Source organism: Bactrocera oleae, chromosome 3 (genome assembly GCF_042242935.1).
Source record: "Bactrocera oleae isolate idBacOlea1 chromosome 3, idBacOlea1, whole genome shotgun sequence".
NCBI classification, from domain to species: domain Eukaryota; kingdom Metazoa; phylum Arthropoda; class Insecta; order Diptera; family Tephritidae; genus Bactrocera; species Bactrocera oleae.
In genome coordinates this window covers 72773000-72792335 of record NC_091537.1, presented here as the reverse complement: position 1 = coordinate 72792335, position 19336 = coordinate 72773000, and the positions used below count along the sequence as shown (strand labels likewise).

The window sequence follows — 19336 nt, the reverse complement described above, 5'->3', positions numbered from 1 at the left end:
ACCCCACCAGCTTCTCTGAGACTTAGAGTGGTCTTTGTAACAATGCACCTGTCGGAAATATCCACGAGTGCTATGGACACGTTCAAGCTTCTTGACGAATGTAGCTTTTTCGAATGCGCGAAACACCATACAGACGAAAACACCATAGAACATTATTGGCTTGACTACGGTTTCTCAGAGACAAAACACCACCTTTGGTGAGAGTCTTGCACCTTTCGGAAATTAAACCTTCTAAAATAACACCCTACAAGTATACTATATGGCATTATATTAATTTATTTTTTATAATTTCTTAATTTATAAAATATTTTCGCGTTCGAAAAGGGTCCTATGCTACAAATATATTTTTTTACAGATTTATTGTTTTCAGCTTAAATTAGTACAGGGTAATTAGATATCTTAATACATTACTGCAAGCTCTTAACACTCTCATATCTCCACATTACTCTTTAACATATTTTTTTATGACAACAGTTACGTTTATTAAACACAGTAATACACAGTTTAGGGCCTAATTCAAGGGTCTTAAGTCCAAAATAAATTAGTATGACATGCAAAATTTATTTAAATATTTTACAAATTCTACGCACTAAAAATTATCTCATTTAATTATTTAATTTTTGTTATACTTTTTAATACTCAATAAATAATTTGGTTAACTTAAGACTAACTTAAACGTTATTTTATAATAAACGCCTACGAAAATAACTATGAAACCTGCAAAAGCCAATTTTTGTATTTGTATGGATTTAAAAATAATTCAAAATAGATTTTCACTTAAATATTGTGCTGAAATATAACCGTTGTGTCGTTGTCTGCGCTGTCATTTAAGCTTATTGGAAATTGTGTCATTCTTTTAAAATTATAATTGTATATGTATTGGCATGCGATTGCTTAAGTCCTAATTTATCTTTCCTATATATAATATGTATATGTCCATTGTAGTTCTAAATAGTTTCTTATTTTTCGTTTTTGTATCACAATATTTGTTTTCAGTTACATAACTTTAATTCCGAACTAGAAGTTACGCCCAATTTAATTTTACTTATAAAATAAATATCTGCCTTTGTTTAGCAATATTATCCAAAAAAGAAGTTTGTCTCAGGCATTAAGATTGTTGAGGTCACCAGTGTTCCACATCTCGAATGCGATTCATGGGTGGGTTACTGAAAGAAGATTAAAAGTGGAATTAGTAAAGCACTGTAAATAATAACTAAGGATAGTCGAGCATGATAGTAATAAGTTTACATTTTTCAACAATAAAAAAACTAAAAGCAACTAACTCAAAATTCATCTTTTTTTTGCTTTAAAGAGGTATTCTTATATTAGTCTAAACATATTACTCACAACTTAATAGTCTATCTTTTCAAATCTAAATAAATAATAACACCGGTCAGCAAAAAAAAATTGATTTTTGTGGGTTTCTGTTTTCATGCATAATTTTGATTCTAGACATTGAAAAACACTAGTTTTTTTTTTGGATTTAGCTTTTATAGCTTGCTTTTTACATAAAAAATATGAAAAATATTCACTTTTAAACATTATTTTTTATTTATTTTACATTTTTATGCTATTGTGTATCACAAGTATAAAATAAAAAAAGACTCTGATATTCAGCAAAAACGTTTCTTATCATAATTTAAAGTAACAAAAGAATATGAAAATCAATTATTTTTGCTAAAGATTTTAAAATTACTCTTGTTTCTACAAAGCAAACTTTAATGAAAACCAATTTTTTACATTCTTTTTGGTATAGATTCTGAAATGTAACATGCAGAAGTCAGATCCAAAAATCGTCTGTAATTTCACGAGCGAATGCCAAAAACTTCCGTATAGCATGAGAGCAGACTATATAACTTCTAATAGTTCTTCACTAATAGTTCTTGTTAGTAAATAATTCTTGTAGTTAAAAAAGCCCAAGGATAAACGGTTATGAGAATATCTGAGATTTTTTTTTTTTTTTGAATATTTGAAGTGAAAATTTTCAGTAATTTGTGGGATTACTCGGTGAAACGCCCAACTAGATTTAATGAAAACAAAAAAACGTTAGCTTCGGCCGGTCCGAAATAATAATAACTTTTACAGGTATATTTCTTATAGCATAGAAGTGAATAAAAAGATCTGTATCTTGAACCGATCTGAGCAATTTGTTCAGACATTATAGCGCTATCTTGAGCAATAATCTATATCAAATTTTGAGATGATATCCTGCCAAGTAAAAAAGTGTTGCATACAGAAACTTGATTTTGATCGACCTATTTGTATGGCAACTATATTCTATAGTGGTACAATATTGGACTATTCTTAGGGAGAAAAGAGCGTGTGCAAAATTTCAAATTTCTATCTGAATCGTGAAGGAAAGTTCAACACAAATTCAAATTAGAAGCTTCTCACATTTAAGAAGACTATAGTTAAAAAGGCGAATTAAGTGTCAACTTAAATTTTTTTTTAAATATTTTTTTTATCAAAGTGGGAACGTAAACAAACTACACTACCATAAATGAGATATTAACATCGTTTACGCTGAATACATGATGGATTGATTTCAGAAGAGGTTGGCGATCTTATGGTTTTATTTGGGACATGGTTACGAAAATTATCATACAAAATCAGCTCGTGTGTAGTTCAGGACTTGAGAACTCGGTCCACTCGGTTACGATGATTTCTCTAACTAATTTACTATCCTAACTAATAAAAGCCATATATTTATGAAAATTAATTGAACTTATTCACTTTTTAATGACTTCAGCTCTCTTCCATCCCATATTCTAATACTTACGGCAGCATACGCGCCAGCGCGTGCTTATGTAATGGCGAAATGTGTATGGCCGCTGATGCTATACTGGAGCCCGACTCCTGTGAGATGGTGCGTTGTAGACGCGCATTCGGACGCGCCGCTTGTATTTGCTGTGCACGTCTGAACGGATAACGCCATGGACTTTTCGGCACGTCCGGTTGGAAGCTTTTATTTTCAATAACACCCGGCACCATAGCACCCGATGCACCAGCACTGACACCCGACGCACTAGAAACGCCAGCAACACCGGCATTACCACCATAATAAGCAGCAGCATTACCATGATCTCGTGCCTTCGACGAGAGACGACGCAAAATACGCGAACCCAATCCTCGTTGATCCTCTAAACCACCGGCACCACCGCCAGCGGTACCACGTTTGCGATAACGCACATCACTCGATTCCTCCAGGATAACATGTCTATCGTAGGGTGTACCGTAATACACTTCGAGCACAGTGGAGAAAGTGTGCGGCCACACTAAGTCAATTATGGATATTAAAACACCACAAATGAAGCAAAGGATACCTGGAAAGAGATAATTGCCAAACCAAATTAAAAAATGATAACAAAAAAATGAGAAGAAAATGAGAATAAGAAAAACATCACAGTAGCGATTAATTCATTCGACCTAATTGCAATCAACGTTAGTCATACGCAATATGCGCTTACCGGCAACCAGCAAAAGCCAATAACACCAGCCGAGCTTGAACTCCAAGCGGCCACCTTCCAAATAGATGATCAACGGACGCTTTGGCAGCATACAATAATAGCCAATATTGGTGCCAATGAGCAATGCGCCCGTTAGCGCCTTCATGTAAGCACCGTAACGTGGCACAGCGATAAGCAGCAGATTCATGAGCAGCCATGAGGCTAACGATGCCCACAGCATTATGCTGGCAAAGTAGCCGGCAGCGCGATATTGGCCACCCCAGCAAAAACCCTCGCGGCCCTGACTGAAATATTCCGCCACAGTCAGTATTGGAAATGGAAGGCCACGTCTCAACGCATCGCGATAATTGGCACTCATATCGTTGGCACCCTCCCATCCGAAGCGTTCATTGTAGTCCACATCCGGTGCTGTCCAATTGCCAACCGCTATGGCTGTGCGACGAACACATATAAGTAGCGCAAGGGAGATAAGAGAAAAATAATGGTTTTGATTAGAAACGTGATGATGTTGAAATTTAAAAAAATATAAAGCGGAAGTAGGTGTAAAAATAGAAATTATGCGAAAACCATTAATACAAGTAAGAAATAGAACAAACATTTTTTTTAACTTGCATACGATAATTTAACTGTTACTATAAGATTTTAGTTCATTAAAAAATTTATTCATTTTACTTAAAATCATTAGATCATTAAACTATTATTGAAATTAAACATTATTAAAAAAAGCAAGATTTTATTTTGAGCTTTTTTAACTGTTAGCTTTTTAGGAATTTCGCTAAATATCCAATAAATTTATTAACGGTTAAAAATAGATGGTTACGTATTTTAAAATCCAAGCTTTTACTTTGAGTATTTTAGGAATATCATAAAGAATTTGATTATCATCTTAATCCTTAGCTTTATAAACAATTAAGAAAGAAGGAAGGGGCAATATATAATATATGCTTAGAATATGTTTATATACATAGTTTCTTAATTTTGCTTTCTTAAATTTTGTGTTATTGTCTGCAAACGAGATTATCATAAAAAACGATTTAATATAATTAAATTTCCGCTTCCGAGTGGTAGTTATCTCACAGAATAATGCGGCAAATGTTATTTTTATGGGAAACTAAATTTACTTGATATTATAAAAGAGAAAGGGAGGCAATTGTTCAAACTTAGTAATTGTTCGAGTCAACAGACATAAAGTTCATCTTCCTTCTTAAATCCCTTTGACTAAATAGAAAATGCTGAAAAGTTTATACTATTAAAGAGAGCTGTGGCTTAATCAAGACCTGGATCACCAGCTACTGTAACTAAAGTACATTTTACCATATAAGATATCAGCTTGAAATTTTAACTGTAAAACTTCACTATAACATTGTCTAGTAAATCATGTACCATTGTTTGCTAGTATGCCGATATTTTCTGCTAATTTCTTCCGTCAAAAATTTATCATTTTTTTACAAGCCAGAAATTTTGCAAAAATAACTGATAAACAACTAAAGTCGTGCGTTACTTTGGAAGGTCTGAGATTGATTAAGATCCCGTTTTTTAAATTTTGCTTCAGAAAGCTTAAACAAATTTAATTCCGATTGCTCAGTAGCAGTCATTTCGTATCACAATCAATAAAAAAAAATTTTATGCACACAAATGTCAATTTAAAGAGAGAAATTTAACTATTTTTTTCTTCCTAGCAGAATCAATTGTCAAAGCCAAACCTCTTTGAGTGTTCTAGACCAGGGGTGACCCAAAAATTTAACTTTGGAGCCACAAGAAACATAATATTAATTAACATTCCAACAACCTAGAATGACTAAAAATAGTCGATATAAAACTATAGTTCTGCTGAACTAACAACAAAGCAATATATAGCTATGTTAAGTGAATGCGACCCCTGCTCAAGAGTCTAGAGTCTAGACTACCTAGCCCCTATAGTAAAGTAAGAATTTTATATTCAATATTAAGTTCCTCTAAACATAAATATGTATATATGTAGCATATTCCAAATAATAATAAAAATAATTCGGTGGAGCATCTTAACTGTTTATCGACGTATTACACCTTATTCAATAAAAGTGATCCACTAATCATTTCAACAAGCATACAACTACATCTAAACCAATAATTTAACAAGTGCGTCAAATGACTTACAACATTATATATATACATACATAAATATATCATAAGTGCGTCAGCGTGAAAATGTAAGTCAAGTTCTCGACGACGCGTCAGCGCTGGAATGTACGGCATTTGTGCGTAATCCACAAAATCATGTACACATGCAAGTGCATTTGTGCATGCAGGTGTGCGGGTATGTGTGAGTTCAGAAGTAGGCCTGAACTCGAATTACCAATTCGATATGAAGCTAAAAAACAAAACAAAAAACACAGGCACTGGCGTCGGTCGTGTTCGCTTGGCCTTCACAGAAATACAAGGTTACGCCGACAACAACAAAAATTAAACACCAAACCAATCAAGCTGGTGGCAAAGGAGTACTTAACACAAAAACTGCCACCAAAATGGTAACGGCGACGAAAAATAGCAATGCGTATGAACACCAACAAAACCAACCAACGCGTTGAGTAAATATGTATTTGAGTGTGTGTATGTGTACTGTAATGTTTGTACGCAGGTTTGCCAGGCATTAATTTTGTGGCCAACCGGTAAAAATGCGCATACGCGCATGCGTATGATTTGAGGGGAGCGAAACAAGAGCTCACACCGTTCTACGCGCACTTGTAGTGGGGAAAAGCAAAACCACTTGCGCTCTCAACTTGTCGCACACACCTCATCTACACACATATACACGCGCGATTTGTGTTCGAAAATATGTCACATATGTGGGGCTTTAAGTGTTACAGTTGCCGCGTGCAACGAACCACAAACGCCGAAGCGCCAAAACAAATGTTGGTGAAGGTTGCGGTGGCGCGAAGACGACGGCGGCGCAACGGCAATCAATCGTCGCCGCAGCGTTATTTTCGTATCGGAAGTCATTCAACTGTACTAAGTGGCAGCTTTTAACTATAATTATATGTAAATCTATGCAGCATTTACCGTTATATATTTTTTTCTTGTATTAATCGTGTGTTTGCTTAAATAATTCGGTCGCTTACTAGCTTCAAATCCCACCGCGGTTTAACCATATCGCAGACGACTCTTCCGCAGTGCTTTGCGTCACCAAATCTGCACACTTGTCTCCGTTTTTACCGTACACTTGCCTCTTATGCACTCTTTCGCGCGCTACTTTTTACTCCCCACTCCACCTCAGCTGCTTAATGTATTACTTAGCTCAATTTAGTGTTTTTTATACTCTCAACAGAGTGTATTAAGATTGCCACGAAGTTTGTAACACGCGAAACGTCGGAGACCCTATAAAATGTGTATAAATATGATCAGCGTGACAAGCTGAGTTGATTAAGCCATGTCCGTCTGAAGATCTGAAGGTATATACGCGAAAAAGTTCCTTAGTTTTTGATATATCGATCTGAAATTTTGCACACGTTCTTTTTTCAACAAAAAGCTGCTCATTTGTTGAAACCGCCGATATCGGCATATAATGGTCATACAAACTGACCGATCCAACTCAAGTCCTTATATGGAAACCTTTTTTATTTGACAAGGTATCGTCACGAAATTTGGCACACACTATTGCCTAAAGCAAGGCCACAATAGTCGAACAAATTATAGCATATAGCTTTCATGCAAAATGATCGATCAAAATCAAGATCTGTACCCCTTTTTTGCTATAAAAAATGCACTTGTTAAGGTAATATAGCTTCAGTTCAGCCGAAGGTAACTTTTTTTCTGCTTAATTCACCCTAACTTTGTCCAATTGCAACCGCTTTACTTCCAGTGCACTTGGTGGCCCGTGCAGTCAGACCAGCCCGAACTGCTTTGCACTTCAACACACTTCGGCTGAATTGGCAGTGTTATGCGGTGCTATGCGCTCGCTTTTGTTTTCAATGCAAGTTTAACCGGTATTTTTTATATCTTTATTCCGCTTTGAAGCAAAATTTTTGTTGTTTATAATATACTATTTTTTTTTTGTTATTGTATACATTATTTTATGTTTTTGTTGTTTATATTATTAAACTGTTTTTCTTTTGTTCTCTGCTTTGTCTTGCAATATGCTCACTTTGCAAAGGCATATCTAAATTTAACAATTTTTCAAAACCAAAAACAAAATCCAAAATAAGTTCTGTAAAAAATTGTACTTAATGTGCTTTTCATAACTCTTACGATTTACAAGGTAATTTATAGTTTATCTCGGGAGCCGCATTCTCAACTAAACGCTGATATTGAAAATAACAACTTCTCGTTCTACAACGTAGTCACCTTGCAAAGCACTTGGGAAAAACATTTTAGCGCAAAAATAGTGGAAGTATTTGAAAATGTAAATTTTTAGCACGAAGAATTCATAGCACGAACTACACGCGATTAGCTACCCTACAGGAAAACTGTAAAGAAATAAGAGTGAACAGAAATGATAATCATGCCCAGGAGTTATTATATGATGTATTACTAGTTTTCAACTAGGCAAAAAGTAGCAACTTTATGACCGGTTTTCAACACAAAGCAAAACGGGCTTAGTATGTGATAATAATCACAAATTAATTTTTATTGGAGAATTTATCTGCACAATAAAATATTTGCATGAAGCACAAATAATTCCCCTTGAATCGAAGGGCCAATTTACTGTAGTAACGTGCGCCTTTTTTTGCATTCGGAAAGCGATATTATGAAGTGTTCCATAAATATTCATTCATTGCAAGTAAAGTTATACTTAAGAGTCTTTTGGATCTTATTCTATAATTGCATACTTTTCACGAATTTAAAAACTTTATAAAATAAGAATAAATGATAGAAATACACTCGGAGAATTGAGAGAATACAATTGACCAAAAATTGGTGCAAAATAAACCATTTTCAAGCGCACTCACTTATACTAATGCAAATAGTTCCTTTTCATCGATGATAAAGATTTTGTTCGAATTTGGTCATATAGCGAAGGCCCTAGAAATAAATTTGTATATTCCATATAGATCCATAATCACGCTTTTTTAGCCATCAAATCTCATTTCATATTGGGCCTATAACTATATTCTTTCTTTCTATTTCTATTTCTAAAATTGAATTTAAGAAAAACCTGTACAGTAATATTATTCATTGTCCATCTTCAACTATGTATAACATCTGCCCATCTTTCGGGCAATTTAGGAATACCATTCCAAAAAACTGTGCCGACTTGGCGGCCAAGAATGAATCAAGCAAATTTTTGATACCTTGTTCTGTTGTAAACCAAATGGTAGTCGAAAGGAGTAAGATCTGGACTATAAGGCGGGTGAGGCAAAACTTTCCAGCTGCTCTTTTACAAATAAGGTTTAACCGGTTTTGCATCAAGAGGCCGTTGTCATGATGGAAAAATTTTGTTTTGGGTCTAGTGGCAAATCCGGGCAGTTTTCGGCAATCTCTCGGTTCAATTTGATGAGTTGTTATCAATAGCGTTCCCCATTAATGGTTTCACCCGGCTTTAGTAGCTCATAATACAAGACGGCCTTCCGGTTCCCCTAAATACAAGGCGTATGACTTTTTTAATTTTGAAATATCGAAATGGATTCATTTTTCATCCCAAGTCAGAATCCGATACAAAAACGTTTTTTTGTTTGTCGCATTTAAACAGCGTTTCTGACATGAGAAATCGCTTTCAACGACTCTTGGCGAGAATTCATAAATTTCCTTGCTTTTGATAGTGCTGTTGAACGTTTTGAAATGGCTGCTGACTCCTAAACATTCTGCGAGATCGTTTTTAAGTCAGTTCCTCATCCTCAAACCTTTATGGCCGCCCAGGACGTTTATCGTCTTGAAATCCAACATCACCACAAACCATTTTTGCCACGTTCGCTAGAGCATGTTCACCATAAACTTCCACCACGATAACTTTCGGCTGAGGTTTTCTTCATATGAAAGCAGTGAAGAAGAACTCTCCCCAAAAACACTTTTTCAGCACCAAGTTCGACATACATTTGAGTAAAAAAACATGTTTTTTTTGGTTTTTGAAATTAAAAAATGGAATAAAGAGAGTAATGATAGAATGCGTTTCGAGCAAAAAAAATCCAAGTCCAACTCGATAAAATATATGAACATATGTCATTGTTGTTGTGTTCACACATTCAACAAACAAAGCGAGCGGAAAAAGGGCGCATCGAAGATGGCTAGAACAAAAAACCAATACATATATTTCTTGCAGGGGTAGACATTTTCATACCTAGTTGCTCAAAACTCTAAAATTGTTTACATTATTCTATGAATCCAAGCTTATATGAATACATAGGTGCACTTAACACATTTTTATATATACATGTACAGTGTCTACCAATACGAATGATTTCATTTTAACATGTAACGTTTCACTTTAGTACAACGCTAAGAAATTGGTCAAAGTTATAACGCATCTTCATGTTCTCCAAAAAGTCACAAATTCACGTTCATCGAAAAATCATCTTTTCAGATGAAGTCCATTTCTGGCTTAATGGCTTCATCAACAAACAAAATTGTCGCTATTGGGGTGAGCCAAATCCTCGTGTGGTTCAGAAAACGCAATTGCATTCTCAAAAATTTACGGTTTGGGGAGGATTGTGGTATGGTGGCATCATCGGGCCTTATTTCCTTCGAAATGAGGCAGGAAATACCATTACTATCAATAGCGAGCGTTATAACACGATGTTGACCGACTTTTTTTTCCGGACTTGAATGAAATCGACGGGGACGATCTCTATTTCTAACAAGATAGTGCGCTGCCTCATGTCTCACGTCTCACCATGGACATATTGCGTGCAAGCTTTGGCGACTCGTTAATTTCGAAGAATGCCCCAGTCTTGGCGCGATCAGTTGCGATTTAACGCTTCTATATTATTTTTCCTAGGGGTATGTTTAACTAAAGTTTTAAGCCAAACAACCAACCAACGCTCGAAGATATGCAAACGGAGTCGTTGTGGCCATTTGGCCGACATTTTGTTCAAATCGGAAATGGCATAAAATTATCTGCATAACAAAAAAAAACAACAGAACCCATTTTGACCTAATTTGACTGTTTTATTTTATTTAAACTTCACGTCGCTCCTGTTGGTAAACCCTATATATGGTACATAGTATTGTATATTGGTGTATATGTATAACACATATTATATTTATAGCGCGGGCGGCATTTAACTTGATTGCAATTACAACTGTTAGTATTTATTTAAAATTTACTGGCAAAAACCACATGGAATTTTTGTTGCTTTATTTTCAAATACATATGTATATGTGTATGTGTGTGTTGTAGTTTTTTATATTAGCATTCCTGTAGCACATTATTTCACTTTGTAAACAACAATTGAAAGTGAATTTTTTCGCAAATCGTTGACTGCTTCCTCGTATTTTTATTTGGAATGTTTTCATTTTTGTTTTAGCTTCATCTGTTTGCCATTGTATTTAGGTCTAGATTTGGCTTTGTATACAAAATATTGCAAAAACCAATTGCAGCAATTGCGTTAAAACGCGAAATTGATATTTGGCATATAATAGATGAGCATGCGGCCGCTTAATTGGGGATACAATGGCAGAGATATTAAATGGTGAATTTCGGAAAAAACTGAAAGTGAAAATTAGTAGCAATTAAGAGATTATTTTTTGTATATGAAATGTGGGAAATACGCCAAAAACCATATTTTAACAAATTGAATCCATATGTAAGCCACATGCATAGAACATCATAGTTATATATATGTATATAGGTATATATACAATTATTTCACTTTACAGCCAAACATATAGCACTTGATTTATATCAAAAAACATAAAAACAGTTATTTTAACACTGCACAAATTTATTGAAAATTTATTTGAAACAGCATATATGACATCTTCTATGGCTGGAGTAGGATTACGGCGAAAGATTAGCACTCAAAAATCACTTTTTTAACTCAATGTTGATATTTAACATTTGATCTCTTTTAAATTTGTACGAACAAGTAATATTAAAATTAAAAAATTATATTAAAAAATCAAATAAAAATTTAAAAATTAATTATTATTAACACTAAAATTAAAGTTAAAATTACTACTAAAATTAAAATTAAAATAAAAATAAATATAAAAATAAATTAAAATAAAAATTAAAATTAAAAATAAAATTAATATTATAAGCAATATTGGATTTAAATTAAGAAGTTAAAATGATAACTAAATTTAAATTTGATTTAAATTTAAAAGTTAAAATGAAAATTAAATTTACTTAAAAATAAGAAATGTATAGATATAAAATTAAAATTGAAAATAATTTAAAAATTTCGTATTTTTTCTACGGAATTCTAGTTATCTAACTAACGGGTGATCCAAGTAGAGAAACTTTTTCAATAGTATTTTTTTGACATATCACGCATGACTCGTGTCAAGTTGTCATATCATTTTTGTTCAGTATTATTTGGCATTTCATCGTGAAAAGACCTATGCTTGAACAATTTTTACAAATCTTTCAACTTTATTACGAAAACTGACGTTCCCTAAAGAATGCGCGCTTCGCTTACATATGGTGAACATAATCGGCCTACCTATTTCATTAAGAAAAAACAACGGTTTGGTATGATTTGCGTATTTCTTCAAAAATGATGCCGGTGAGAACGAACCGTCAATGGTGACCGTTATCGCACGATGATAATCGACTAAATAATACCTGAAATTGAAGCTTGTGATCTCGGCGACATTTAGTTTCAACAAGACGTCGCCACTTTCTAATTTCACGTTTTTGGCCAGACGATTAGCCACCAAGTGTGGTATCACATCGTTTGACTTTTTACTGTGGGGATATGTAAGGTCCAAAGTCTATGCGGACAATCCCGCTAAGATTCAGGCCTTGGAGCAAAACATCACGCGTGTCATTTGCAACTTACCAGTCGAAATGCTCAAAGGAGCCATCAAAAATTGAACTCAACGGCCGCGGGCCAACATTTGAAAGAGATAATCTTCAAAAAATGTACTTGCGTGTCAAAGAATGTTCTTTTGAATGATAATAAACATTCTCCCTAAAATTTTAATTTTCTGTGTTTTTTTGTTTCTTTAAAAAAGTAGGAAACTTTGAAATGGATCACCCTATATAAGTCAAAAATCAGCAATAATAACAGAGAATATCCTACATGACAGCATGTTGAAGAGATAATTGTGGCTAATAACTAAAAAAATTTAATTGAAAGAAAGCTGTTACTGAAGCACACAAGCAAACAAAAGAACTAAAATAATGGAGTTAAGTCGAAAGGTCAAACCCCCAAATACGTGCTTCAAATTTTATCACAAAGCTTAGATTGCTTTCAGAATTTTTAGAACCGCAAAAAGGTATTGGCATTTTTTAATGACAAATGAGCTAGATAACTGAACTTTATGATATAATCCTTAATCTCAATCCACAACATTCTTCTACTACTTTTCACCAAAAAAAATTCGACGCAGACATACTATTTGCCTTTTATATATGATATAATAAGTTTGTCACGAAGTAACACCCAAAAGGAAACGTCGGAGACCCTACAAAGTAAATATGGTATATAATTGAGAAGCGTGATGAGCTGAGACGATGTAGCCATGTCCTTCTGTCTGTATATATGTGAACTGGTCAAACAGTTTTTGAGATATCAATTTCAAACTTTTTACAACTTTGTATGGAAAGCTTTTGCATTTAACGAGATATCTTCAGGAAATTTCTTACGGATTATTGACTGAGGAAACTATGCAATCTCCGAGGAAATTCGTTAGATCGGACCACTTTAACATATAGCTGTCATACCAGCTGACCAATCGAACTCAAGTCATTGTTTGGAATACTTTTTTATTTGACAAATTAACTTCAAGAAATTTGGCATAGATTATTATTCTATACATCGCCACAATATCTGAAGAAATTGTTCAGATTGTCACTATAGCATATAGCTGCCATATAAACAGATCGATCAAAATTAATATTAAATATTTTATTTGACAAAGTAACTTCAAGAAATTTGGCATAGATTATTATTCTATACATCGCCACAATATCTGAAGAAATTGTTCAGATCGCCACTATAGCATATAGCTGCCATATAATCAGATCGATCAAAATTAATATAAAGATCTTTTTATACTCAAGCAGTATAAAAATTAGTACGCTATAGGAGAGACATCAATGGAACGTACGAATATGAACACGAAATCTAATATCATGTCGATTTTCGAAATAATATCACATTTAATTTCCAGAAACTTTGAAAAGAAATATAGTTGAAATAAACGAATATACTATATACTATATTTGTGCGCTTTGCCAAAAGATGGGGTGGCCAAATACAAGAAGAGCTCGAAAAATCCACTCAACCAGCCATCTCAAAACATTTAACCGCAGCCGGATAATATCAAAAATTCGCTTGATTCATTCTTGGCCGCCAATTTTTTTAAATGAAATCCACTTATTGCAAGAAAGTGGGGAAAATGTTATAGGTTCACATGGGCAATACATTAAATAATACTATTGCACGTGTTTTTCTTAAATAAAGGTAAAAATTTTAAAAATTATTCCAAATATAATACGAAAACGAGTATATGGAGAGTCTTCCGGTTGTCAGGGTATTCAAGCTAATACTCTTATATGAATAGCTTCGAAAAAAAAAAATAATAATCCTGGTGGGATATTACACACTCGTTTATAATTCGCTATATTTGGTAAAAGTGCTAATTAGGACAATTTGAATTTTTGTGGCTAACTATTAAGTCTCCGTTTCGCAATCGAAATTTTTATTTTTTGGCATTTTGAATCTCTTAAAACTCATTCTGTTCAAGAAGGCTATAGCATTTTCTTTCTTAATTGCAAGAAATATAGATATAAACACTTTTGAACCCAAAACTCTATTGTTTTCGCAATGATCTTTTCAAGTTTTATTCACAGATCGCAGTAATTTAAAGCCCACAACAGACCCTGCGCAGCTGCATAATTAATGCAAAACCAAATTGAACACGGATATTGTTTCAATTATGGCAATTTATGCATCTATTTATGTATGCCACAATAAATAACAATGAAGCGTACATAAATATGAGTGGCGAAAATGCATAATTGAATGCTTCAACACGTTCAATGCGGAGCCAAACCCCTTTCTGGTGGCCAATTGTATGCAAAAACGACCGGCAAAAAAAAAAAAACAGAAAAACGAAATGAAAATGTTAGGTCGCGACTTCGATGTGCTTATGTGTGTGTATATATTATATATGTATATATAATAAGTATATGTATTTGTATGCGTTGTTTTCTCATTTTATTTCAAGTATTGCTATTTGGCCTGCTATGAATTCATTGCGCTTACACTGCAACACTCATTAATTCAAATGAAATAACGCGTGTACATATCAATGAATGTATTTATGCAAAATTATGCAAAAAAGGCTAACTACGACTACACTGACAACGCAACATACGCATACATCTGCATATGTAGTTATGTATGGCATGGGCGTATGTGTGTAAGTGTGTCTCTGGGTTGGTAAGTGAATAGTAGTCGCTAGTTAGTGAAGTATTTGCTGTTGCAATAAGTGCAACTCAATTTTGTTGTTGCATATGCCATATATACATTTTGTTTTTGTACTTTTATTTTGCCGCGCGCCGCCACCGCTGACGTTGCGTTTGCGCTGCGGTTTCAAGTGCGCGCCTTTGATGCTAAGTGCCAATGCGTTTGTTAAGCATGCTTGTTTTTGTCGATTTTAACACTTTTTATTCTTGTTGTTGTTTTCGTAATTTGCCTTTAGCATAACGTCGAGTGGCCGCATATAGTACATGGCGTATGCGTAATTATTGGAGGTCGTTGGCATGAAGTCGGCGCAAACGCAAAAATTGTTAAATAATAGCAACTGCGCGCAACAACAATAACAACAGCAACGAATGCCAGCATAAGTGCTGTTCACTTGACGACAACTACGCACTCATTTTGCGCACGACCCATATGACTAACTACCGCAACATAGCGCCAAACCAGCAGCTCGCCGCTTGCCAACAGTTGGCGGCACACGCGCGTTTGTGTTTCGAGACGCGCGCATTGGTGCGTCGGTAGTTCCGCATGCGCGCGATTGAGGCCTACCAGCAGCTGTCAATGAATATTTCCCGTTTATTTTAATTTAATTTTTTGTTACTTTTTTGCAGTTTGATGTTATAGATTTGTAAGTTATTCATGTTGTTGTTTTAATTCAATTTTTTCAATTTGCGTAAAACAACGCGCGCAATGCGAAAACAAAAATTGTTTAATAAAAATATAATATATATATGTTCATGTGTATAAAGTGTATGCGCGCGCCTTATATTTATTTTCATAGTGTTAGCTTGCTGTCGCGCTTTTGTTTTTACTGTTGAAAAGCTCTTTTGGTTTGCCGCATTGCATGTTGGTGTGTGTGCGTACTCTTATGCGCAGCAAAAGTATTTCAATGGCAAGCGTTTTAGCACATTTGAGGCATTTATGGTGGCTGCTTTTGTATTTATTTCATTTATTTTACGCGGTTTTGTTGTTTTATGCTCAGTTTTGTACTGCCTGTCTGTTGTTTTTGACAAGTTTCTCATTGTTGCTTTTTTTGTTACAATATAGCAGTAGTATCCAGCCGGTTGTCATTGACAATGGATTAATCGATTTATGTTGCATTTCCTGTATGTAAACTAGTCTTTATCGAAGTGAAAAATCATAAAACAACTAAAAATGGAAGTAAAAATGGCATGTCAACTCGTAATGGTGCGTGTTTCAATTTTATAATTTAAGGCAGTTAGTGAGTGAAATTAAATTGGTCGATTCACTCGTAGCATTAAAATATTGATATCAATTTATAAGTCATTGCCTTTTTAAACAAACTTGATTGGCTTGCAATGATTTAATAAATTTCCATTTCACAAATATTAAAGCACGCAAGGCAGCACTAAAAATTGATGTATTTTATGTATAGTTTTTACGTCATGAAAAAGGAGGAATTGACACCTTCAACCATATGAAAAAGTTCAAATAGTAAAAATTCGTAATAGCAGTAGATATAAACTAGCGATTGAAATTTTTAAAAATTCTATATTATTTTATTTTTTTCATTTTTCTTTAAAAATACTATTATTAAATTTTAAATAAATATTTAAAATATATTTTGAGTGGCAACTTTCTATAACGTAGCCGCTCACTTCATTCAGCTCTTTCAGTTTATCCTTAAATGCGTTGTTCTCATAATTACATTTTTCGCATTTGCTGCACGGATTACTCGGAGACAATCTTTTTCTACATGCTCTGTGTATACTTTCCATTCAATGACCTAGCAGTTTTTTAATCGGGGCAAAAACGACCAAAATTTTTGGTAAAATTCAACTTTTTTTCTTAAAAGCTGCCATTTTGTCAAGTTTTAATTTTCTTCCACCGAAAGTCATTATACGTAAAATATATTATAGTAAAGAGTTTTTTTCATTCACGTAGAAAGCCGGAATCGTTGCAGCATTGGAGGAGCTTTTTCTAGCGACGTCGGTAAACGCGTGCAATTCTTGACTTTAATCAGATGTTGGAGGGGAACATTAGCTCCGGGTTAGGGTGGAGAGGAAATTCAGAAGTGAAGTTTCCAAATATCAAAACAATTGAGCGATAAATTCAATTAATAAGGATTATTGTTCTTCAGTTGCAGTGAACTCCGGATTAAGTGGAGTGAAGTGCAGCATAAAATTTATTCCCTTTTACGAATAAAGCTCAACAGAATAAACCCTAAAATTTGGATTTGGATATCATGGAATCGGTCTCGAATTTTTTGTTCGACGAATTCAACAAAAAATGCAAACAATCAAAATTTCTACCAATCAACTTATATACTAGACTGTTAATTTCCGTATAGGTAAACGCAATTGTCAACTTTTCTGCGTATATAAATGTCTACAAATTATATACAATTTCCGGCATTGTTAACACAAACCTACCATAAAAGTACTGTAGTACTGTCAAAATTAAGTACTTTAAATCCAATTTGAACTTTATGTTAAGGTAAAACGTTCCTTCAATAAATTAACTCTGAATGAAAGTCGGTTAAATTTTCTCTTATCTTCATCTCCTTCTTCAACTACGATTTGTCCCACTTAGAGTCTAATGGCACAAACAGTCACCGACGCAAAGCCGTGGACCGGATCAGCTGATACGACCTATCTTATGAGAGCGCAATGTAAATGAGCAGTCACCACTGCTTCTATCTCCGCTTCAACAGACCGTATGGAAAAATATCCGCGAAAATTGAATTTTTTCCGTAAAAACGAGTTGTCAATCTCGATGTTTTGTAGTAATTAAAAAATAAACTTGAAGATATTTGAAATATTCTTAAAATAACTCAAACTCACAGTCGAATACATTTATTTATAAATAGGTAAACTATTTTAAATAGTTGGATTTTAGTTTTGCGCTTTTACATTATGAAAAATTATAACTAAAAAACTAAATGTTTGAAAAATCGTGTATACAAATAGAACGATGGCAACTTTAGTGAAACGCAAACAAAATTGAACAACTGATTTCTGCATTGTCCTCTATGACTCTTACAAATTTTATCCCTACCCGGACCAAAACATGAAAGTTATCCACACAAGACAATTAAGCTTAAAATATCAGCTATTATAGATAACCTTATATAGATGTCAGCTGTAACGTTTCCGACAGACAAAAAATCTGCCAAAAAACACAAACTTTTATTGTTGTATTTTTCTTCATTAAATGCATTTTTGAACAATATACAATTTATTCAAATATTAACTAGTAAAAAGAATAAGCAAATCTTCAAGTTGTCAATCACATTGAGATAGTGAAAAATGACGCAAATCAGTAAACTAGCAGAAGCGCAACTGTCAGCAGTCAAAAGGTGTCACAAAGTTAACGAAGTCTTTATTTAGCAATAGACAGCCGCCGCCGGTCGATCAAAGCGCTTGTCAAATGCAAAGTGTGCCCAATCTTAAGTTGTTTTCAAGCGATTTTCAAATTTGTATTATTTAATGTTTTTTGTGTGGTTTTTGCAAAGGCTTTATCCAATTTGCTTTTATGCAACTATTTAGCGAATAAAGTATTAAATTAAAATGCAAATTATTCACAAATAAAAAACAACAAACAAATTTGAAATAAAACAAAAGAGCTAATATAAAAAGCGTTTTGCACACACTTCACACGAGTGCATAGTCATCAAGCAGGCAACCAGCCAACCCGCTAAATCGCCAAGCAATCGAGCGGTGGCGCTGCCAGCAGTCAACAGTTGGTTCAAACAAGCAAACCAATAGGAATCTCGACAAGTAGCTTTTTTGGCTGCCATCATCAATTTTTGCTTAATCACCACTCAAAATCATGACGAGGCTTAAAGTTGAATGAATGTATGTAGGAAAACATTAAATTAATAATTATTGCTTGGCGCGCAGTGCGTAGCACTTCTACTTGTATTTGCACTCGTTCATTACAGCTGTCAAGCAATTTGCGTACGCCAGATAAAAGCGGTAACCCCACGACCCAGGCGGATCTAATGTCGGTAGTCATTTAGAATGTTCACGCGCGCGCACAACATCCTGAACCCGTTCAGCGCGCCGACAAGTCGCTACACTGTCTGCCGCCAGCCAAAGGCGGAAGTGAAATGAATTGCTAAAAAAATGCTCGTTTATTTAAGACAAGCACGCGCGTGTGGAATAGTTGGTAAAGGGTACAATAGTTGTTGAACAAAATGTTGCCAGAAGTTGAAAAACAAAAAAATGTTTCATTGTGATGATTAAATTGCCTCATTTACAAACAATCAAATGAATCTAAATAAAATAGAAATTAACTAGATGTTTCATGAAATTAGCTAGTAGACTTAGCTATGATTAC

General features: G+C 34.1%; 1 protein-coding gene across 3 annotated transcripts in view; it reads right to left on the bottom strand.

Moving 5' to 3' along the window:
* Positions 1–251: 251 nt before the first annotated feature.
* mol (dual oxidase maturation factor 1 mol) overlaps positions 252–19336 on the bottom strand; it is a 51581-nt gene continuing 32496 nt past the window's right edge. For all 3 annotated transcript variants that reach the window (XM_036362033.2, XM_036362037.2, XM_036362034.2), the window contains 3 exons: positions 3468–3899; positions 2780–3323; positions 252–1166 (listed from right to left, as the gene is read on the bottom strand). In XM_036362033.2, coding sequence (XP_036217926.1) covers positions 1124–1166; positions 2780–3323; positions 3468–3899 — 1019 coding nt within the window. In that variant the 3' untranslated portion in view covers positions 252–1123. The remainder of the gene's footprint in view (positions 1167–2779; positions 3324–3467; positions 3900–19336) is intronic.